Genomic DNA, 24,494 nt, shown 5'->3' with positions numbered 1-24,494 from the left:
ACAAATCTTTAAAGACCTTTTGCCAGATCTGTGATCTTTGGGATGTATATCTTGTATTTTACAAGATATTTTATAATATTAATTTCCATATAATATCCATATAATGTTCTGTGACTGATCTGATCTCCCCATATTTTCTCCGTAAAGATTATTGAAACATGACAGATTCATAAATTTGTATACTGCTAGATCTCTCCGGACACAGGCCCTTTTTGTCCTGTGATAAAATCCCACATTTTTTTAATTCCTTGTCATGTGCTGTGTGCAGGAAGCCAGAAAAAGGGTCCAATATTCAGACTCCAGGACACAAAACGTAAACTTAAAAAACAGCTTTATTGCTGAACAAGGAAAAAGCTAACTAAACTAAAGACACAAATAAATTAGGCAGGTTGATGGACCGAACACACAGTGTAGGATGATGGTACAACGCAACAGTGACAGACAGAAACACGGGGCTTAAATACACTGAGGGATAACGAGGGAACTGCACACAGGAGAGAGTCACAGTTGATGGATTGGGCAATCCAGTGTCCAGAGGCCGGCCCATCGGGAAAATGCTCGATAAAACCCAGTACAGCTCTGGCAGCCATTATAGAAGCTAAGTGACGTAGGGTGGTGTAATGTGTCTGCATTGCTTGAATTTGCTTAAACTGCACAATATAGGCGATGTTGTTGTGCTCTGTAATACAGTACAGATATGTTAGTGAGCTCAGTTTAGCTAGCTCTACTTCCATCCATTTATAAACAGAACATGGAGGCTTTGATTTTCCTGCCCAGTCAATGCGCCCCTCCCCCACCCACACGCTTACACACGTAGAAAGTTCTAGATCAGCGATCAAGCAAGCAAGGGCAGCTCTGTGGCAGCAACACTTATAAGGCTTGTTTTTTGTTTTGTTTTTTACTGTACTCCAAGTGTCCGTGGTAACGACGATACTGATCAGATACCGATACTCTGTACAAAAACGTAATTTTTCATTGTATTTCATAATACAATATATATTGCATTATGTAATTGTAATAATAATATAATAATATAGCTTCATAATGATTACAGGACATCAGACTACTTATTATTGCGTAATAATGCAGAATTATCATATAGAAATAAAAAACCTGAAGTTGTGCACTATTTGAGCATGTTGCCTGCCTGCAGCACTAAAGGACTCTGCGAGAGTCTCGCCCTAGCAGCACCTGCCCCTCTCCTCCTCTTCAGTTCGTCTTAACATAAGCTCATCATATTCTGTGATATGATTTACACTGTAAAGAAAACTGATTTGCTCACGATATGATTTACAGTGTAAATCATATCGTGAGCAAATCAGTTTTCTTTAATTTCTTAAAAGCACTTGTGTGTGTGTGTGTGTGCTCAGCTTTGCCTGAGAGCTCCTGCAGTGATCTCTCTCACCAAAACTAAAGGTTTTCAGTGCAAACATTTTATGTAAACTGAATCTGACTTGCATTGTAAATTAAAACCAAATAACGTCTTGTTTTATTTTCAGTTTCTCCATTTTGGATGCAGCAGGAAGCTTCCTGATCATAAGTTCCTGCAGGTTCTCACTGTAACTGTGTAGGTTTCCATCCACAGTATAAAAAGATGCATGTCAGGTTAAATGCATCCATCCATTCGTTTCCGCTGATCATTTTCAGGATCGTTGGGGGCGCTGGAGCCTATCCCAGCTGTTTTAAGGCGAGAGGCAGGGTACACCCTGGACAGGTCGCCAGTCTGTTGCAGGGCTAACACACAGACAGAGACAACCAATCGCACTCACATTCAGGCCTATGGGCAATTTAGTGTTTCCAATTAACCTATCCCCACTAACTGCATGTCTTTGGACGGAGGGAGGAAGCCGGATTACCCGGGGAGAACCCAGGCAAACACGGGGAGAACATGTAAGCTCCACACAGAAAGAATGTTTATTCTAAAATAATTTAATTACCAGAAATTAATTAATCACTTTAATTCTAAGTTTTCCCTGCATGTGTGAGTTTGTGTGGTTGTCTCTCTCTTTCTCAGATAGACTGGCATCTCGTCCTGGATGTAGCTTTGAGTCATGACAGCTGGGAGAGGCTGACTTCATGCAAAGCTGAGATGGTTGAGCGATAAATTTCTTTCTAAAGCTGCACTGAGTCACAGACAGAGAAATCTTTTAAACATCTTAAGTCTCAAACATTTTAAATAAACATTTAAATCTGAAATATAAAAACCAAATAAAATTATTTTTAAGAAAATCTAATAAAATATATATACATATATATAATAAATTAAATACTTACTGTCAGTGCAGCTCTGAAAACACAGACAGTAACACAGTTATTTATTCAAAACATACAAAAGCACATAAGAATAAAGGCACTGTTTGCACCACTTGTATGAAACATTTGATTGAATATCAAATATTTACACATTATGAACTTTATCACATGGGAAGTAACAGACATGTAACATCAAATTATAAGAGCATAAACATCAAAATGTTGGAAACTGTTGAAGGTAAATGTGTTTCATATTTCTCACCTTTATATTTTCTCCTCCAGATAAAGACTGCAGAGAAGCAGACAGTCAGGAGGAGCAGGATTCCCATAATCCGGACAACAACACCAGCAGGGAAGACTGAAGAACCTGAAACCAACACATTTACATTCTGTAGTTCATCTCACTGTTGGACCAACGTTCATTAAGACCACACCAGACCTTTATCTATAAAACACCACAGACAATGTTTTAATGTAGATTAGTGAATAACCAAACTGTATCACAGTTTGATGTTTAGCAGTTACACTGAGCCAGTCATCAACAACAGGTGAATGAACACAGTATCACAGCAGGTTTGATTCTTCCATGTTATAAACAGATCACATAAAACCAGAAAAAAAAAAAAAAAAACCACATTAAAATTAAAGTTTCTAGTTTTTACCTGTCTGACTTACTTTACTTGTCTGATCTTTATTTTCACCTGTGCTGTGTTAGTGGATCCTTCAGACCTGTTTGTGTTTTAGTTGTTGTTAGTGTTGTAGTCACAGAGTGTTATTGGTCCTTGAAGGGTCTCTGTTTCTGTCCCTGCGTTAAGTTCACTCAGTGTTTCATCCGTTTAGTTTTCTGTCAGCTGTGTCTCGTCACCCTCCTGTTTCAACTTGGTCTAAACTGATTTAGGTTTTAAAATTATTCTGACAGAAAGAAAACCTAAACAAACAGATTACCTCATCCAACATGAACCACAGGTTATTGCAGTAATTCAAGTGTGTGTTTCCCATGTTCATCACTCATCTGATCCTGATTCCAGACTCACCTTCATTGGTCTGAATCTCTGATTTGTCCAGTTTGGTGACGATGTCCTCGTTCACACCAGAGAGCTGAAACACACATCTGTAGCTGTGCCAGTCTTCAGGTTTGACTGATGAAACATCCAGGTCAACACTCATCTGGAAGGTCCCGTCATTGTTGGTGAGAATCTCTCCTTTGTTCACACCCTCATGAAGCTCCACTCCATCTTTTTTCCAGACCATCTCGGCTCTGTTAGGATAGAAACCTGTAGCGTGGCAGGTGACTGGAGAGGAGGAAGACTTCTGGAGGAGAGACACTTTGGGGAGATCTGTGGAGTAAAGACAAACAGTTCATTCTTTCTGTATTATTACTATTACTTTTATTTGAGCTGGAGAGGTGCATAGTGCAGACGAGACGTGAAGAAAAGAGCGCGGACAAGGTGGAGTGGATGGAGACGAGCAAGAGTGGAAAGGAAGGTTTACAAGATGGCAGTGAGACCTGCTGTGATTTAATATCTGAGGATGGTGGCACTGAGACAAATACAGGAGACAGAGCTGATGATATTAAAATTATCATAAGGAGTGAGAAGGATTAGAAATGAGTATATCAGAGCTAAAACTGTGGAAGAAGATCTGCTGTGGCAACCAGGAGCAACTTGAAAAAGAAGAAGATTATTATTATTAGAAGCATACTGATTTCTTTTTGATGTGATGTAGTTTATACAATTAAATGAAATTTAAAGAATGTATTAAAATGCCATACAAAGTGTTATTATATTAATTTAATATCATAGTAAGCAATAAACTGAGACATATTACTATTGGTTAACAATCTAATTCTGGTCATAGATTTTACCTGTTTTCATCAGAGAGCTCCTCCCATAGTTCACATACTTCTTCACCCACTCAGGACAAATCTGGGTGAGGTAATTCTTATACTGTGCGATCAGACCTCTGTTACTGTCCCACTTGTCTTTGGTGATCTTAGCCTGTTGTTTTGGAGCGACCCATGTCTGGTCCTTCAGGTCAAAGCTGATGAAGTCCTCTCCATCATAACCATACTGCATATATCCATTCACTTCACCTGTTTCATCCCATTCACAGCCGTACATCCACTGGAAAATGTGAACACCTGACAGAAACACAGAGACAAAGACTGCAGTGAACCAGAGAGGCTGCACTAAAGTCTCATACTGACACAGAGACGTGATCAACATATAGAGGATCTACATTTATGGCTGCTTTTGTCTCAGTGGAAGATTTTTAAAATCACTCATCATTAACAATGGAGATTTTAGAAAAAGACACTGGGAAAAAAACAGATGATTTTGGAGATGAGCGTCATTATTTTTAATTCAGTTTGTGTTTGTCTCGTTTATTTTGTACAAGGGAAAGTTGATTAAAGTTGTTTTTACCCACAGCAGGATTTAGTGACTTAGATTTAGTTTAACGTCAGATAAGCGTCTGAAACCAGACAGAGCGACATTTAAAACGCTGAATGAAACCGCGCCATTCATTCGGCTTAGTGCTCGGAACTGCTACATGCTGCTGTAAAGGAGGAGCTGCTGATGAAGATTACACACTTTTCCTAAGTTTATGCTGAAATTTAAAGCATTTTAAATGATTACAGCATTTTTTTTTTTTTAATACAGATTTTTTAAGACATTGAATGGAGGAAAACTGCATTTTTGACCCAAACAAACGCAGAACGGTCTTTGTGAAACAAACAGTCCAGAAAAAGGTTGATTCTGTTCATCTGGACGTCGTGTTTTCAGCGGGAGAAACGTTTCATCGCTCATCTAAATGACTTCTTCAGTCTCAGCTGACTGCAGGTTTCCCCAACTTTGAAACAGGACATCTGCATAATGCCTGATGCTAAAACCACTAACAACAGGCTGTGAGGTCAGTGTCGATCATAAATACACAAACTGTCACGATCATTGATCAGTGGCCCTGAGTAACACGTACAGAGAGTTGAGGAACGGCCTCACAGCCCATTGTTAGTCAGTGCTGCTAGTGTCAAACTTAAGCAGTCACTTTACCGGACTGAGGGATGAGTTGGTGTCTGCGCTCCTTCTTCTTTGATTGGAGTTTAACTACAGTGGATGAGAAACATGAGGAGGCCCCGCATAGTTTAAGAAAACGCCTCACAGCTGTCACTGAGCGCCGGGTAAAGCAGCTCAGTGACCGAGCAAGAGCGCTGTTTTTTCCGCAGCTCTTAAATGTCGCGCACAGCCCTCAAAGACCCCGCCAAAAATGTCGTTTCTTTCGCTGCTCACACGAAGGCTTTCAAACACTGCCCGTTGGCGCTAAATATGGTGTCCTGGCGGGGTTTTCGCCAACCTTTGCTGCGTCCTGATTTATTAAATGGCGATTTTTACATCATTTCTTAACCAGACGAATTGGAAAAGTGGCGAATGTTGGCCTAGACGATACCACGGGGCTGTGGTCATGTAATTATGTCTGTACTGTGGATGATTTTGGAGATGAGCGTCAGTATTTTTAATTCAGTTCGTCTCATTTATTTTGTACGAGGGAAAGTTGATTAAAGTTTGTTTACTTGAGGATTTAGTCGCTGTGAGTTTTGTGGGTTAAAGTGAGGAAACATGTCGAGTTAAAGAGGACGTGAAACAGCACATTTTACAGCTTTGACACAAAATTAAGAGCGTTGTGATTTATTCTGGGAGAAGCGTCGGATTCAAAGTGATTCTTGTTTATAGTCATTTTCCAGCTCGCTGTCATGTGGTCGTGACATCACCCATACGGTAAAAAAATATATTTTAAAATACATTTTGAAATATATTTCAAAATATACAAAAAATGGCCAAAAGATATATGTGCTAAAATACATTTTAAAATATATTTATATATTTAAAATGTATTGCTTTACAAACATTCAGAGATGGACTTACACACTTGCTTTACTTCTCTCGGGGATAACTTTGTCGGAGATGAAATGCCAGGTTGCTAGCGAAGCTCCAAATGCTATCCAGACCACCGACAGGTCCCGCATGCCACAGCCGCTCTATCACGTGATGCATACTGCTCTGACATGCTAACGTTCTGAGGTGAGTTACGGCGTGTTGCAAGTTTTGTGAGGTGCTTTCCTGATATTTAATGGATCGGATTACATTTTTTATTTTTCTCCGATATCCGATCCAGTCATTTAGGTCAGTATCGGACCGATACGTAATATCGGATCGGTCCATCTCATTCATTCATATACACACACACATATACATATATATATATATATATATATATATACATATATATATATATATATATATACATATATATATATATATATATATATATATATATATATATATATATATATATATATATATATATATATATATATATATATACATACATACATACATACATACATACATACATACATACATACATATATATATATATATATATATATATATATATATATATATATATATATATATATATATATATATATACACACACACACACACATATATACACATATACACATATATATATATATACACACATATACATACATACATATATATATATATATATATATATATATATATATATATATATATATATATATATATATATATATATATATATATATATATATATATATATATATATATATATATATATATATATACACACACACACACACACACACACACACACACATATGTGTGTATGTGTATATGTGTGTGTGATTGTATGAACATAAGTCAGCATACTTAAAATGTAATTTCTTTTCCTTTTCCAGCAGTCTCAGTTCCCCCAGCTTTCACGGCAATCCTCAAAGCCCTTCTGGACACGCTGGGAAACCCCTTCCTTACCGCCACTGTAACAAACAAAAGTCACAGTTCTATTACTTTTATCAGAGTTAAAATAAAAATGTGATTTATGTTAGCTGGCTTCATTTAGCAAACAGATATTTCTGTTTATATAGATACAGATATTAATACAGATATTAATACAGATATATTTTACGCATAATTTTACCTCTTTTTTTTTTCCTAGATGGGAAGTCTATCCAGTTCACATTACAGTAATGCTAACACCCCTTTTGGTCGTCTCTCCTTACCTTCCAGCATTCATAAATCTGTTGACCTTCTTTGTCTGAGACCAACCACTACAATGCATCATCACCTATTTGTATTGGTAACTTACTTTACAACCTATTTTAATGGTTGCAAAGTAAGTTACTTGTGCTGTATGCAATTTTAGATACACAGAAAGTCTTCACTTACTATATATGGCTGTCATAGTGTCCTTATCAAGGGCAGTTCTTCACTCTGCGCCGATGTCCGTTTTGCTCTGTCCTCCTATAAAAAGCATGAACATTTGAGTGTTTGACTAGTTTTAGATTTCCAAAAATGTGATATTTGTACAACTAAACATTTGAACTACAATATATGCTATTGAGCGATACTTTTATGGGTAATTTTTGGTAAAGAAACTGGTGACAGAGTTGTAGGCTTTTTAAAGTACTATTAGCTAACCATTTGAACTGACTTTCAAAGCTGATTACCTTTTAAATTGCTGTGGATCAAAACCTCCAGTGGGAAGGCGGCCATTAGAAGAACACGCACCATTGAACCTGAAAATAACAAAAACAAACAAAAACAAACAAAAAACAGAACAATATATAAGAGTCCGGTAGGGTAATAAATCTCTTCTGAAGCAATATAGTTCATTTTGGGTGAAAAACAAAACATTCCTCTAAAATATATATACTGACATCAGCAATCAACATCATGATTGTAATTATTTCCTTTTTAGTACATCTACTGCTGTTTGCATGTGTCAAGCACTACGACTGTATCTATGCATATAAATTCACCATATATATCCAGCAAAAATGTTTTGTTATAGTCAAAAGGAAAACAAACAAAGGCATTCAATCAGAGGTGAGAAATTAATTGGGAATATGAATTATAGGTGAACTATTCTTTACCTACTAGCAATCAAGCTTCTTTAACCAAGAAGCTTGAAATATTTGAATGTAAAATAAAATAAATAAATAAATAATAATAAAAATAACATGATGTAATTAAAATGCACAACTTACATTAAGGAAATCTGCATTTGTATCCACAGGCTAAAAGTAAAACAGTAAATGTGTTAGTGATAGTACAGGTATTTGTAAAAAAAAAAAAAAAAGGCAGTAACTGTGACGCTTCTAGTGGGATGCTAAATGCAGAGATTTATATTTACAGTATAATACTGCATGTACGGGTAACTGTGTTGTGAACTGTAACTGAATATTAGAGAATCTCAGAGAAATTAAATGTATTTATTTTTTGAATTTATCAATCATAAAACCGTCTGTTTTGAAGGCCTGTTACGATAGCGACTTTTTGTTGGTCGGTATATTGCCCCATAAACAATTGCGACAAGTTATGTCATTGTCATTTTAAGACCATTTTATGTCTTTGAATGTATAATCATAATATAACACCATAATAATGCAAGATCTACACACTTTCAATTGACAAACCAACATCTAATTCTTAAAGTATTTAGATCATTGAAATTAGGAATCAAAATATTAGATACCTTAAAAACTTGAATAAATAGTAAATTTTCTAACAAATAGAAAACAATGTTATTTAATGTTATTGTTTTGTTATCATTATATTTTATTTTTGTAAATATAATGGCGGATAAATTACATCATCAACAATTATTGAGGTCATGTACATGTATTGTGTGTTAAGTCAATATATCGATTATTGTGATAGGCCTACTGTTTTTGTATCATAACGAGCTTGTCAAACATGCATGACCACTAAACAGTCTAAGCAGTAGTATTGGTCTGAATGACAACAAACATAACTAGTGTTTTGGAAAATCTGTTAGAAAACAGTTATTTCAATAATTATGATTAGCATGTGACACAGACACCGCATAAAAAACTACAACAACTTACTTTAGGAGGATGGGGGAGGGCAGCATGAGGTTGAGACTTTGACATCTGTAAAAAACAAATTCATGTATTACAAACAAGTCACTTAAAAATACATTAATGTGGCAGACTGTTCCCTGTTCAGATGCAGTGTATAAGTACAATCAGGGCTGTCACAACAATGGGGTGGGGCCAAGTGGCTGCAACCCTGGGTACAATGTGCAGGTATATATAATTACATATAATATATGTGAATAAAGCAAGAATCTGTTTAGGTTAGTCACTGTGCTGACTGATGCTTGCTAGGTTTATATGATTGCAAACTGCACAAAAACAACAACAGCAACAACATTAATGACAATGACAAACAAAATTACTTACATTTATGTAAATCTCACATTAGGAAGATCTGCATTCGATTTCATGGGCTGAAATAAATAGGCAGAAACATTACTGCTAAAAAAATAAAAAACAAAAACTCTAAAAAGCCTAAAAATGACTTAAAAAGCAAGGAAATGTGGAACATTGTAATTAGCGAACATTAATAAAGCATAACTGTTCTTTGTTTCTAACCTTGGTAAGTACTCTGTAGCCAGAAGGAGAGGTAGGATTTCTGTGAAAGCCAAATTAAATGTGAATAGGCTTTGATAGTTATTGAGAAGGCAGAATAATAAGAAAAGGCAAAAGTACGTCACAATATAATTAATTAAGTTACATATTTTGATTACCAAATTATGGAAGCGTGGAGCTGCCACCCAGGCAAAAGAAAAATAGAGCTGTATCACGTTATGACGTGAAATGTTTATTGTTCTAACATTATGCTTTTCATGTTTGTATAATATAATATCACGTTATTATAATATACATAGTTGTCACGTTCGCACAATATTGTACGGACGTGATAATTATGTACATTTTTCGTACAATGTTGTTCAAACATGTTGTTCAAACATGATAGTATATTGTTAGAACGATAAACTTTTCACGTTATAACGTGATATACTTATATTTCTCTTTTGCCTGGGGGGCAGCTCTACGCTTCCGTTCCAAATACACGAGAATAAAGTAATATTATATGGGAAAAGGCACCTGCTAGCTTGATGATGGAGGCTTCTTAGACTGGCCACCCGCCTTGGCTTCTTGTCGCCACTCCACGAAATAAAGGTCCGTTTCCTCCATGCCGGCTAATTATTCATCCTCATTAAAATCTCGTATATGTTCAGTTGGCAGAATTGAGAATTTTACATCTTCCAACCACTTAATTAACGCGAACATAATCGGCTTGTTTCTTCCCGTCTCCTGTATCCGGCCGTTCCTCTCGCTGTCAGATTTCGCGCCTCAGAGACGTCGTTATCCGGTTGTTCAGTGATGACGCGACGACTCCTACTTCCGGGTCTAAAGTAGTCTGCGTTTAATATGGCTTTTGTGTTGTTAACATGTTTAATGTTATGTATTTTCTTCTGTTTGATCTCAAAAAGCTCCTAAAACAGTCAGTGATCACTGTTGACCTCCCTCGGCTTTTATTACCGCTAATCATTTATTTAAGCTCAGTTTTTAAAACCTTAGGATGTAACTACAGCCCAGCCCATGCAGCAGTATATGAATGACTAACCTCGTATTGTGGATGGATTATCTCAGTTGTTCTCCTGGCTGAAGTTTGGTCCTTTTACAGCATCCTGCCATGCGATTACATTTGTTTCTGACCACTGAGAACACTCACGTTAACTTTTATCGAGTGGAAAAAAAGTTAGCTTGTTTATATTATGCTAACACAGCTGTGTCGCTAGCGGTCACGTAGCACATCATTATATACCAGCTAGCCCAACTTCAGTAACCCTACAAACGTCACTGCTGTTTAGTTTTCTGTCTTCATTTATGCTGGAAGTGATAACAGAGATGTACGTTTTAATTTGTTTTCAAAACCCTGCTAACTTCTAACTCCGTTAAATGTCATAAATTCCGTTTTCATGGATGCCTGGATGTTAAACTCAATTGTTACACCTGGTAGAGCAGAACGCTGATCATTTTATTAAAGATGAAAGACTTTAGACAGTTTTTCAACTCTCAATAATGCCATAGTGATCGTTTGATATATGGACCTGCAGCGGAGTTTAGACCCAGACACGGCTAGTGACGTCAGACTGAACAACCGGATTTTTCAAAAAAAAAAAAAAAAAAAAAAAAAAAAGAAGAAAGAAAGAAACAGTAACAACTACTAAAGAGAGTTTTTGCACGTTCATTGCACATTTGTGGGAATGTTTAAATATTTAATTTTTATTAATTACTTTTCATTATATCTTTATTTTTTAAACCACCGTGGCAATGCGCATGCGCATACACTCCTGCACGCAAAGGGCTTTGGAGTTGACGTAATGTCGCAATGCATTGTGGGAGCGCAGCACCATCTTGGCAGGTCACAAATCAAAACAAGATTGCTACGAACCATTCTGAAACGTAGCTCAAAAGAAAATGACGGTATAGAGACAGATTCTGTCCAGATGCAAAGAGACGGTACTTGATTGTTGAAATGTGGACCCGTATGAAATATAGCCGTGGAGTAGAAACCCTGAAGACCAAACCGCTATTGGCTTAGCATGATCTACTCTCATACCTTGTCTGTGGAGTCAGAGCATACACAGCGCACCAATTTCGCAATTATAAATCTCTGGAGGCGCACATCCAATTCACCAAGGACTGGGTACAAGATTTGGCTATTTTTAAGCCTCCACGTTGTGAGTACGCCGTCATTCAAGCAAAGGTAAGTCAGCTTGAGTACTGCGAGTAAAATGCGTTTGATTCCCCCCAACATTCAAATTAGTGCTAGTAAAAATTCATTCGTGAGGGGGAAATTACAGTGAGAACATGTAGAGGCTCTGTTAGAGGGATAACATAGTGAGTTCAGTGCATTGATGTGACATTGTCCTGAAGGATTTAGTTATTCTTTATGGTTAAAGAAATTGCCCTAATTAATTCATATTTATTATAAATAATCCTAATTACACATCTTGCTTCCTTGTTTGTGTCCTGTGTCACTAAAAATACATTCTGTTTTAGTTTTATACATTGATTAATGACCTGCAGAATCTGCTTGTCATATTAGGTGTCCATAGTTGTCACTTAAAGTCGAACTTTATGTTTTCTCCCTCTTGAAAGTGATTACATCCTTGCATTACATACTTTAGGTTCATTTTTTGCTGATAGGTTTCTAAAAAGAAACATGCAGATTTAGAATATAACATGCAGCGTTCTATAGATGGATACATAAAAACACTTTATTTGTTACATTTATGATAAATGGATTTGAAAGTAAATAAAACACATTTGTGTCGGACTTGGCTTATTAAAGTTCTTGTCTTTAAATGAACTTTGTCTGTGTGTGTTTTAGGTCCTGCACTCTTAAAGACTGAATTGCAGCATTGCAGCCACAGGTCATTGTGAGCATCACAGGGAAGGTTGAAGCCGCCCACTGCAGCTGTATGGCTAGAGTCGTGGAGACTTGCAGCCATGTCACTGCTCTTCTGTTTAATGTAGAAGCAACAGTGAGGATCTGTGGCACAAGGACTGTTACAGATGAACCTGCATACTGGGTTTTGCTGTTTAATATGACCAAGATACAGCCAGAGGTTGGCCATAAGATAGACTTCTCCTCTTCAGCTGCCCAAAAAAAAGGTTCTTGATCAAAACATAAACAGACCATTCGTTGTGACAGGTAAAAGAAGCCATCCTTAAAAAAGAAAAGTTCCACCTGCTACTGTGGAGGAGTTGGATCAACTGATGGGACAATATTTTTCCAAGCATAGTTCTGTTCTGAATAACCCATAATGTTTTAATTTAGGGGGCCATGTAAATACTTTGCATTTACTGAATATGTACTTACTAAATACCACTGTTCAAAAGTTGAATAAAGAAACAAAGAAATGTTTGCCTATTTTTAATTAAAAGCACTTTGTCGAACATCACATCAGTTACAATGTAGAAAAAATGTTATGTATAGTTTACAAATGACAAAATGTTCACATAAAATCATGACAGCATTTGTATAATATCACCCACTACTAGCATTCTGTAATTTACTGTCTCTTTTGAAAACTTATCACTACATAAACAGCACAAGACTTAAAAGTATTTAACAAGAGCATTTTTCCCTGGTGTTACTACCACACTGGGGCACATGTTCACCAAAACGCAGCAAACCTTTGCCATCTTATCCAGGAAGGTCACCTTTTTACCCTCACATGGAAGAAGTAATCTGATTGGCATGGTGGTATGTAGCATGTAGTTTGAAGCAGGGATTTCGTAGTGCCCCATGTGTAGTGTTGGAACCCAGTCAGGATTTGTTTCATTCATTTCATAGGCTGGTTTGTTGCAATAATGCCAAATAATTAGCAACTCTATAAATAGAAGGTAGTTCTGCATGTTTGTTCTAAGTTTGTGCTATTGAAAATAAAATTAACAGGCTATAAATAATAATATGAACTCATTTAGAACTTACCTGAATGAAAATACTGGAGCACACCAACAGATATCTGTGGCTGGTAGAGAACTGAATATCAGCTAGTCTCGCAGCTGCTATCCAGGCTAGACGCCTTCTTTTGGTAACATCCAACACATAAGCTCCCTCATGATGTTTCCAGGTGAGGAAACAATGAAAAGAGAGCCTGTTTTCAAGCTTATTCCTTTGTTGGTAGTGCAATCTAACATTACAACCGACCACACAGCAAGCATTTGTTTGGCCTGCTAATATGGCGCCTTGACCAAAAATCCTGGCTACGCCCCATCCTGTAAGATCACGCTCCAGAGCCCTATTAACGTACGGATCTAGAAAGAAGACGCTGCATTTTTAACTCTGAGGGAGATGGAGAATGAGCCTATTTCCAAAACAGTGGAGTGTGTTCCTTTAAGTACTAAATTGTATATATTGTCAAAAACTAAAGTGTACATAGCAGTTGTTGTATCTTGTTTACTGTATCACTGACAGATAATTTCAAAGTCAATGAACGCTACATTATAGTGAGATATTGTGTAATGTGAAATACTGTAAGCAAATGAATAAACAACCTAATTCGTGATAGACCTTTGACTCTGTTTTGTTTGAATCCAACTGTTTTTTGCAGATGTGCATAAAACATGTTACTTTTAGTATTGTTATCATTATCATCATTATTGCACTAAATATATTTTAAATAAAGGATACTTTGATATACATTCTACTGTAAGGTTGGAAATGTATTTTCTTCACCCTAAAATATGTTTTGAAATGTATTTTGGTTTGAAAGAAATATATTTTCAATTTCAAAAATATATTTTTTTGGAGCATCACAAATACAAAATATATTTACCATATATTTGAAATATATTTTGGCCAGGAAAAATGTATTTTTTTACCGTATGGGCACTCATTACGTCACCAGGTCGGCTGGTTGGGCAGCGCTCCCAGGAGAGGTGAGCTCATTAAAAACTATAAAATGGCGGACGAGATGAGCTCATTAAAAACTATAAAATGGCGGACGAGATGAACTCATTAAAAACTATAAAATGGCGGAAGAGATGAACTCATTAAAAACTATAAAATGGCAGAAGAGGTGAGCTCATCAAAAACTATAAAATGGCGGACGAGATGAACTCATTAAAAACTATAAAATGGCGGAAGAGATGAACTCATCAAAAACTATAAAATGGCGGACGAGGCGAGCTCATCAAAAACTATAAAATGGCGGAAGAGGCGAGCTCATCAAAAACTATAAAATGGCGGAAGAGGTGAGCTCATTAAAAACTATAAAATGGTGGAAGATGAAGCCGACAGCTGTTTTGATGCCCCGCCCACACACCTCACAGCTCACGCTTTGGAGCCAGTGAGGAGGAGAGAGAGTGACCACAGGAAACAGCTGAGAGGATCAACAGGTGGAGCGAGCAGGTGAGGAGAGGGCGAGCGACACCACCTGTCGCGTGCGTGAACGCTGCAGGGAGACGGCGAGCGAGTCGAGCTGCTGTCAGGAAGCTGCTGTGGATCCAGCAGGTGCTGACGGTCTGACATCTGAACGTCACAAAGTCGTCTCTAACCTGTCGCCTCCTTTTCTTTATGAAGTCTGACAGAAGGTTAGAAAACGAGCAGCTGCACCACCACGACTCAGAGGTGAACTACACCGACTCAACCTGACAAAGATCATTTACTGATCAACAGTTAGCGTCCAGTTTGTTTCTGCTCTTATCGTAGCTGCAGAACAACGATGATGCTGGACTCAGTTATGCTGGACTCAAAGCCTTTGATACACGGAGCATCGTTTCATCTTTCAATCTTTAAACTAATTTAGTTTCAGTAATTATTTCTCTACATCAGTCAAAACTCTACACAAACAGTAACAGCTGTAATAAACTGATGGCTGCTACATCCACAGATTTAACCTGCATGGAGGAAGAAGACGAGGCGGCTCCGCCTCTCTGCACCTCTTCCTGTTAGTGTTTTATCAGACGAGTAAAATCAGGTGATGTAAAAGGATCTCCGTCACTGGCAGAGAGTTAATCGCAGCACAGCTGACGACACCGCTCTGATTTAGACAAATGAAGGTCAAGTCTGAGCTGCTGCAGTGAACAGTTTCTCCAAAGCTTCCAGATTTGACCTGAATATTAATAAACGTGAACTCATCACAGACGCTCCAAATCTGACCTTTGTAATATCTCCATGAAACAACAGCTTCCATATTTAAGGATGTGAATCACTGAGGATGAAAAGAATGAATCTAAGTCTGATCCCTCCTACAAAAAGAGTTAAAAACAAATTCAGCTCTCTCACTGAGAGGAAGAGTTTTGACTAAAGCAGGAATCTCTGGTGTCCCTGAGGCAGCGCTGGCTCGACGCCTCCATAATAAACCATCAAAGACACTGACAGGCTGCTCTTCAGCTTCATGTGGACAAACAGGAGACGTCACATTAGAAAAACAGCTCGTATGAACTCGATGTAAACGGTGGGCTGAATGTTTCAGATTTCCACACTTTAAACGGCACATTTAAGATAAACTGGCTCTTTTGTTGTGGGCAGTCTGAGGTACACCTGTGCACTACTCATGATGTCAGATCAGCATCCTGATGTGGCACACCTGTGAGGTGGGATGGATTATCTCAATATAGCAGATGTGCCCACTACCACACATTTGGACTGATTTGTGACCACTGTTTGGGAGGGATGGTTATATTGTGTATCTGGAATGAATTTTAGGTCTCTACGTCCATCCCATGGGGAATGGGAGCAAAAACAAAAGTGTTGCGTTTATATTTTTGTTCAGTGTACGTACCGAGTAAACCGCGTCATGAAACATGAGCAGAGTGGCTCATAGGAGGCTTCTACAGCTATGACCTAAAAACAATATCTGTTTACCACCAAGTAAGGTAATGTACACACTACAATGAGTAAACACCTACCAGCCGCGATGATCTCTGCAACACCGAAGGGAAGTCAGGTGACCAAAAAGGAGATCACAGGTAAGCGATCCAGGAATGCTCAAATGGCCACTATTTATACTAGCGCCCCCTAATGCGCCAGGCTGAAAGTGGGTTGAACCAAGGAATAACATTCATCCTGCCACATTAGCCTTACTCTGTGTGCATTATGTTCTAGTTCTCTTCCCATTTATCATTAGTTCATTATGATCAGCTGTTCACTCACCTGCCTCTAATCACTCATCATTTAGCCTGTGTACTTAAGTCCCTCAGTTACATCAGTTCAGCGTCGTGTCATTGATGTTATGTTGTCGTTTCCGCCTACGTTCAGTTCAGCCAGCCATTCAGTTCAGCCAGCCATTCATTCAGTCTTTCAGCCAGTCAGTCCTTTCGTTCCTGCCCTGTTCATCCACTCTTCATAATAAACCATCTTCAGTTCTTCACTACCTACGAGTCCTGCGTTTGGGTCACTTCCTGACCTCCACACGACACAAATCCTGACAATTACTAAACCGTGATTTTGTTTGCAGGAGTGTCTCATGACAATCACTTAAGTGTGTGTGACGTTCGTGATAACATACGTGTGCAGATCAACAATGGATAATATATCAAGTGTGGAAGAGCATATGACCGTACAGTGTTTAAAGAGTGGAAGTACTGACCTTACTTTGACTTTGATTCCGTAAAAAGTGACAAAAACATAGCATCTGCTGTTCACTGCGTGGGAGGAAAACTTCTTTAATTTCCACGCAGAAGAAAACCCCCCTAAACTTCTGAGCAAGCACCGAGCAGGCTGCCACAGGAATGTGAAATTTACAGAGAAACCCCCAGATCCCCCCACTGACATGACCGCTGTTACTTTCCCGTAAGCACCGGGCAAACCTCCACCTGCTCCACTCCTGCTAAACAGGTGAAAATAGATTTAAGAGCAACAGGCCTTAGTGCCGCTGAGTCTTTGATTTTATTTATTTTCTGCTGTGTTTTACTTGCATCTATTTGAAAGAGTGAGTGTAAACACAAAAAATTGTTTTATTTTATATGCTGGAATATGCAGAAAATAGGTTTAAATGTTAAAGACTTTGCATATAATTCAATTTTTACTAATGCAATGTGCATAAAATTAAAAGGTTAAAACTCAAAATAATTTTTAAAAAGAGACTTTTTCATTTGATTCAATTTCATATGATGGATTATGCACAAAAAATAGAATTGGGCTTAAAGGTCTATTGCTTTATTACCTATTCAGGTTGTGTATCATGTTTTTAAAAACAGAAACTAAGTAACTAATTACTTTTGAAAATACCGTATTTCCCGGACTACAAAGCGCACCTGAATATTAGCCGCACAAGCTAAAATCAGGGGAAAATCCTGTTTTGTACATACATTAGCCGCACCTGACCAAAAGCCGCAGGTGTTTCAATGTTGACTCATCATATGTAAGAGAATATGCACAAAGGGAATTGTCAGGAAAGAGATGGCTGTTTGGAGACACACCCCTTTTATTAATATTTTGAAAAACAAGTTATGGGTACATATTTGCACATGTGCTGTGCTTCATAAATGAGTAACAAATGTATTACATAACAATAACCTACAGCACACCAGAAAAATAGATTCGGACTACCTTTTAGGCTCAGGTGCAGTGACACGGCTTTAACAAGAAGAAAAGGCAGTCATTCACCACCATCTTCCTGCGCTCTAAAACCACCAAAGTCCTCTTCTCCAGTGTCGGATACGAACAGGATCAGGATGGCTTCGTCATCCACTCTCAGCTTCTTTCCTTCGTTGTCACTTTCAAAACCAAAGAAATCCTCATTGTCAGTGTCGGAGTCGAACACCCTCTGAAGGGCCGTGGCGGTGTCCTCCTCTCCATCATGCAGCAGTCCAGCCCTTCGAAATCCGTTGGTGATCGTGGATGTTTTCACACTTTTCCACGCTGTCAGAATCCACCGGTGGAGTTGAGCACAACTTGCTTTTCGCAAGTTTATGGCCGCTCGTCATCCACGACTCCCGCTGAACGCGTAGCGCTACTTTGAAGTTTGTTTTTCGCGCTACTTGTACGGCACTATGTTGCCTGGCGGATGGACATGTGACCAACATACCACTCTTGAACCCCGATCCTTCCGCCAGGCAACGTAGTGCCGTACAACAGCGGAACAAACAAAACAAATCGTCTTACGATATGACAAAAATCATGGACAATCTATAGAAAAGCCGCACCTGACTAAAAGCCGCAGGGTTCAAAGCTTGTGCAAAAAGTAGCGGCTTATAGCCCGACAATTACGGTAAGTAATCAATTCAATTCAATTCAATTTCTTTATTGTCCCACAAGGGGAAATTAGTTTAGCAGCAGGAGGATAAGAACAAACAGAACAATGCTATAAAACAATAATAACAATAATAATGATAGAAAATTCAAGGACAATTATTTGCCATTAAGGAGACAAGACGCAGTAGGGATAAAAGAGACCCGGAGTCTTTTGGTCCTCCTCGGAGGTACTCTAAAACGGCGGCCGGAAGGCAACAACTCAAACTCACTGTGAAGTGGATGGTTCACACAATTAATAATAGAATGAGCCTTTCTAAGCACATTTCTATTGTAAATGGCCAAAAGTCCATCTTGCCAGCGCCCTGAAATTTTGCTAGCAGTTTTTACCAGAAGTCCCAACCGATTCTTATTCTTCACCGTCAGGTTACCAAACCAGGCAGCGATACAAAAAGACATCACAGATTTGATAAAACTTCTATAAAACAAGGACAACATCTCAGATGAGACATTAAAAGATCTCATTTTCCTTAAAAAGAACAGTCTTTGTTGAACTTTTTTAGTAGTGGCATCAGCATGAGATTCAAAACACAGTTTATGGTCAAGTACCACACCTAGATATTTATAACTCTCAGCGATCCCAATGTCGGCAGTTTTAATGATAGTGGGTGATGAGCTATAAGAGGACTTCCTAAAATCAATAATCATGTCTTTAGTTTTTGACACATTAAGTGAAAGGAAGGACTCATCACACCAATTCACAAAATCATCTACAACCTGTCCATGGCCTGACTCGTCCCCCACTAGAAGACTGACGATCACTGTGTCGTCAGCAAACTTCAGGATGTGTCTGTTTGTGAAATTGCTGCGACACTCATTTGTGTACAGAATGAACAGAAGGGGAGAGAGGCAGCAACCCTGGGGAGATCCAGTAGAGGAGGAGAGCACATCAGAAAATACATGATTCACCCTCACGCATTGTGACCTATTAGTCAGAAAGTCTGTCACCCAGCTGACCAGACTAGTGTCAAGCTTGAAATGATTGTAAAGCCTGTCAGCAAGTAAGAGGGGTTGAATTGTATTAAATGCAGATGAAAAGTCAGCAAATAATAATCTTGCATGGGTGTGGGGGGCCTCAAGATGCTTATACAAGAGATGCAGGAGTGTGACAGCAGCATCCTCCACACCTCTCCCTGCTCTATAGGCAAACTGGAAGGGGTCAAGATGGTGTTCAACATGCATTAAAATCTCCTTCTTAATTATCTTCTCAAATGTCTTCATCACTAAAGAAGTCAGAGCCACAGGCCTAAAATCATTCAGTGCCTTAGGAGAACTGCCCTTAGCAACAGGAACAATAATAGCATGTTTCCAAATCTTAGGTACTGTCTGTAGCTCTAAAGAAAGTGAGAAGATATAGTGAAAAATCCCACTCAGCTGATCAGCGCAAGTTCTCAGTACCTGTCCACAGATGTTGTCAGGTCCAGGACTCTTGCTTTTGGTGTGGCTAAAAAGATTAGCTACCCCTGTCTCATCAATACAAATTGATGGGGGAGTGATGGTCTTTTCCCTCAGTGTGCTGGTCTGCCTAGAACAGTCATAGTTCTCAAAACGAAGGTAAAAACTGTTAAGACTGTCTGCCAGATGTTTGTCAGAGGTAAACCCCTCTAAGGTAATGCTGCTTTTACCTTTCGTGTGTAGCCCTGCCATTGTTTTCATACCAAGCCAAGCTCTTTTGAGGTTGTTACTGCTGAGTTCTGCCTCAATCTTATTTCTGTACCTCATCTTGGCGTGTGAAAATGAAAACCTGTGTTTTCATTTTCACATACTGTATCAACACAATTGATCTAAAATCAGACAAAAAACATAAAATCTGAGTAAAAAAAGTTATAATTTTTACTGTAACAACCACAAACATGTTTAATGATCATATTTCATAACTTGAAATGCAAATATAAATTGTCAATCTTAAAATCATATGCACAAGTTTTGCAAACAAAGTTATTTGCAGCCATTTACATTTACATAAACCCTCAATACTTGATAAATATTTGAGTTTTGGAACATTTGAACTATGGACACAAATAAAGCTGCTGACAGGCCCCCGGAGCCTGCTGCAGAATCAGCTGTGCAAAGTAGCAACGCCAGCAAGGCTGAGACACATCCAGAAAAGGAAAAACGAGTGGTGAAATTGACTGCTAAGGCACTTGCAGAGAGACTAGACAGACTGCAACGTGATAGAAAAGCTAAATTAAATAAAGCTAATAATTTAAAAGAGAGTATAAGGGTCTCAATGGAAAAAAATGAAACTTCTATGATTCAAGCATCATTCAATGATTTTGTTGGTTTGTGTAATGAAGCAAAAACAATTCATGGTTCATTGATGTGTTTGTTACCAGATGATGAAAAAGAAAAGCATGAAACATGGTTTAAAGCAAAAACAATGCATTATGATGAGTTCACTTATGAAGTGAAAGAATGGTTGTCAGGTTGCGAACATTTACATTTAAAGGGTGATCATGGTGTTGATGATGGTGTTAAGCCAGAGGACAGTGTTTCAAATGTTGTTGGTAAATCCTCAGTCACTAAAAGCTCATCTAGTGGTAAAGTGAGCACAACTTCTTCTGCCAAAATCAAAGCAAAAGCAGAAAAGGCAGCATTACTCGCTCGTATGGCAGTCCTAAAAGAGAAGCATGCTTTGGAGGAGCAAGAGCTAAAGCTAAGGAGGAAACGTGAACAGCTTGAGCTTGAAGCGTTGCTTTCTGCCTCTTCTGCAAAGTTAGCTGTTCTCCAAGCTGCTGAAGTTCAAAGTATATCTAACATATCGTCCAATGCTATGAATTCATATTATGAAAGGGAAATCAGGAAAACAGCTGCTTCAGCCACAGTCAAGCCTAGTACACCAGTCAATGAAGATAAATCTGCAGTGCAAATAGTACAGACTGAAAGCAACATATCTGCAATGATCCTGCCAGGAACGGAAATTAAAAGTGAGCCACAAGCTCAAACGGTCATCACAACGCAATTTCACAATGTGGATCCTCCATCGCCCAGGTCAATTCCTACAGCGGCAGAAGGACGGTCGGAGGACATTTGTACCATTTTACAAAGACAAAATGAAATAACTGCAACCCTTGTTCAGCATCAGCGTGCATCGTCATTACCATCCAGGAAAGTACCTGTATTCGATGGTGATCCTCTTCAGTACATCTCTTTCATTAATGCGTTTGAACAAGGAGTGGAAGAAAAGGCCAATAAGAGGGACTGCTTGTATTATTTGGAGCAGTTTACAACAGGACAGCCGAGAGAGCTGGTACGCAGTTGTCAACATATGGCTGCAGGACAAGGCTATATACAAGCAAAGCAACTGCTCAAAGAACACTTCGGAAATGAATATAAAATTGCAACTGCTTACATTGACAAGGCATTATCTTGGCCTGCAATTAAAAATGAAGATGTGAAATCATTGCAAGCATATTCTCTTTTCTTACGTGGGAGTTGTAATGTCATGAAAACATTGCAACATATGCAGGAACTGGACATGCCAGTGAACATGAAAATCATTTTGTGCAAGTTGCCATATAAAATGAGAGAGAAATGGAGAGCGTTTGCATATGATATATTGGAAACCTCTAAACACAGAGCTCGGTTTCAAGATTTGGTTGCCTTTATTGAAAAGCAGGTGAAAATTCTTTCGGATCCTTTGTTTGAGGACATTCAGAATGTAACGTCAACAATCCCTGTCTCGAAGGTTGACAACAGACTGAAGTCACAACCAAGCAAACAAATTAAAGGGAACAGCTTTGCTGCTACAGCCACACCCATGAACATGAATAAAACCTACAGCACGGAAAGGCTGATTACTACAACAAGCCATGACTTTACAGTAAAGCCATCTTGTGTCTGCTGTACTCAACGACACACACTGGAGGAGTGTCAACAGTTTCAGCGGAAGAAGCACAGAGACAAAATGCTTTTTCTAAAGGAGAAAGGGCTGTGTTTTGGTTGCTTAGGTGCTGGGCACATAAGCAAGGACTGTGCTAAGCGTTTGATATGTAGAACGTGTGGTAAAGGTCATCCCACTGTCCTCCATATTGATAACAATGGTGTAAGCCCTGAATGCTATGGAGAGCCCTCTTCTTCAAAGAATGTAAAAACTTGTGGTCATACAGGGGCCGGAAGAGAAAGCGGTTTGCTTTCCATTCTTCCAGTTCAAATAAAGTCTGTTAAAGGTAGTCATGTCATACAGACATATGCTTTTTTAGATCCTGGCAGTTCAGCTAGCTTCTGTTCAGAGCACCTCATGCAAAAGCTAAATCTTGTGGGCAAAAGAACTCACTTCCTGTTACAAACGATGGGTCAAGAAAAGGTAGTCTCTGCCCACTCACTTACTGGTCTTGAAGTTTCTGGTTTAGGCAGCAATGCCTTCTATGAACTTCCAGAAATCCTAACACAGGAAAGGTTGCCTGTCACCACGGATAACTTTGTAAAGGAAGAAGATCTGATCAGGTGGCCATATCTGTCAAAGGTTCAAATTCCCCACATAATGGCTAATGTGGACCTGTTGATTGGATGCAATGCTCCCAAGTTATTGGAACCATGGGAGGTCATTCATAGCCAGGGGAATGGCCCATATGCTATAAGAACAGCATTGGGTTGGGTCATAAATGGGCCCATGGAAGATGGTAAAAGCAACTTGGACAGCGAGCACCCACCAACAGTTGTAAACAGGATATCTGTTTGTAAGCTGGAGGAGATGTTGAAAAGTCAATATAACTATGACTTTAATGAAAGGGTTACAGAGGAAAAGGGTTTGTCAAGGGAGGACCTTAAGTTCATGAAGATCATGGAAAAATCTGCAACAATGGAAGATGGACACTACTGTTTGAAGTTACCTTTTAAAAAGGATAACATAAAGATGCCAAACAATTTCTCCCTGGTTAAACAAAGGTTGCAAAGTCTACAACGAAAACTTCTCAACAATGAACAGTTGCATAAAGAATATAAAAACTTTATGGACGAGATGATAAGTAATGGATATGCAGAGCAAATACCTTCACAGCAGCTGTCTTGCGAAAATGGAAAGAAGTGGTACATTCCTCATCACGCAGTTTACCATCGCAGAAAACGATCTATAAGAATTGTATTTGACTGTGGGGCATCATTCCAGGGGACATCATTAAACAAGCAGCTCTTACAAGGTCCTAATCTCACAAGCACATTGCTTGGGGTTTTGCTTAGATTTCGACAGGATCCAGTCGCATTTATGGGTGACATAAAGGCAATGTTTAATCAAGTTAAAGTTGCCAAAGAGGACAGAGACTTTCTGCGTTTTTTATGGTGGCCAGATGGAGATCTGAGCAAGGACATAATTGAGTTTCGCATGACTGTTCATCTGTTCGGTGCAGTATCTTCCCCGAGCTGCGCCAGTTTCGCTTTGAGAAAAACGGCTGAGGACAATAAAACTGAATTCCTAGACAAGGTATGTGAAATGCTGAAAGAGAACTTCTATGTGGACGACTGTTTAAAGAGTGTGGCCTCCGCCTCAGATGCTATTGATTTGGTCAAAGATCTTTCAGCACTCTGTCAAAGGGGAGGATTTACACTGACCAAGTG

The 24,494-nt window shown here is 38.6% G+C and overlaps 1 protein-coding gene and 2 long non-coding RNA genes across 3 annotated transcripts; 1 reads left to right on the top strand and 2 right to left on the bottom strand.

Annotated features, from left to right (window-relative positions):
• Nucleotides 1–2,276: 2,276 nt before the first annotated feature.
• LOC308384450 (major histocompatibility complex class I-related gene protein-like) lies at nt 2,277–5,907 on the bottom strand (the record flags this gene model as incomplete). The annotated part of the gene is made up of 5 exons (XM_080863017.1): nt 5,304–5,907; nt 4,118–4,393; nt 3,288–3,590; nt 2,516–2,620; nt 2,277–2,287 (listed from the first exon to the last, which is right to left on the bottom strand). The coding sequence occupies exons 2-5, from the start codon at nt 4,371–4,373 to the stop codon at nt 2,277–2,279; spliced, it is 675 nt and encodes a 224-aa protein (XP_080719143.1). The 5' UTR covers nt 4,374–4,393; nt 5,304–5,907.
• Nucleotides 5,908–6,965: 1,058 nt separating this feature from the next.
• LOC308384996 lies at nt 6,966–10,522 on the bottom strand. The gene is made up of 8 exons (XR_013969430.1): nt 10,271–10,522; nt 9,755–9,794; nt 9,563–9,609; nt 9,206–9,250; nt 8,345–8,374; nt 7,805–7,873; nt 7,524–7,598; nt 6,966–7,114 (listed from the first exon to the last, which is right to left on the bottom strand). It is a non-coding gene; the product is annotated as an uncharacterized lncRNA (long non-coding RNA).
• Nucleotides 10,523–11,607: 1,085 nt separating this feature from the next.
• Nucleotides 11,608–13,099, top strand: LOC308384998. Its single transcript, XR_013969432.1, has 2 exons — nt 11,608–11,939; nt 12,567–13,099. It is a non-coding gene; the product is annotated as an uncharacterized lncRNA (long non-coding RNA).
• Nucleotides 13,100–24,494: the final 11,395 nt, after the last annotated feature.

The sequence above is a fragment of the Rhamphochromis sp. 'chilingali' genome (genome assembly GCF_963969265.1).
Source record: "Rhamphochromis sp. 'chilingali' genome assembly, chromosome: 17".
Taxonomy (NCBI): domain Eukaryota; kingdom Metazoa; phylum Chordata; class Actinopteri; order Cichliformes; family Cichlidae; genus Rhamphochromis; species Rhamphochromis sp. 'chilingali'.
The sequence above is the reverse complement of the archived record's forward strand: the minus strand, read 5'-3'. Positions and strand labels throughout refer to the sequence as shown.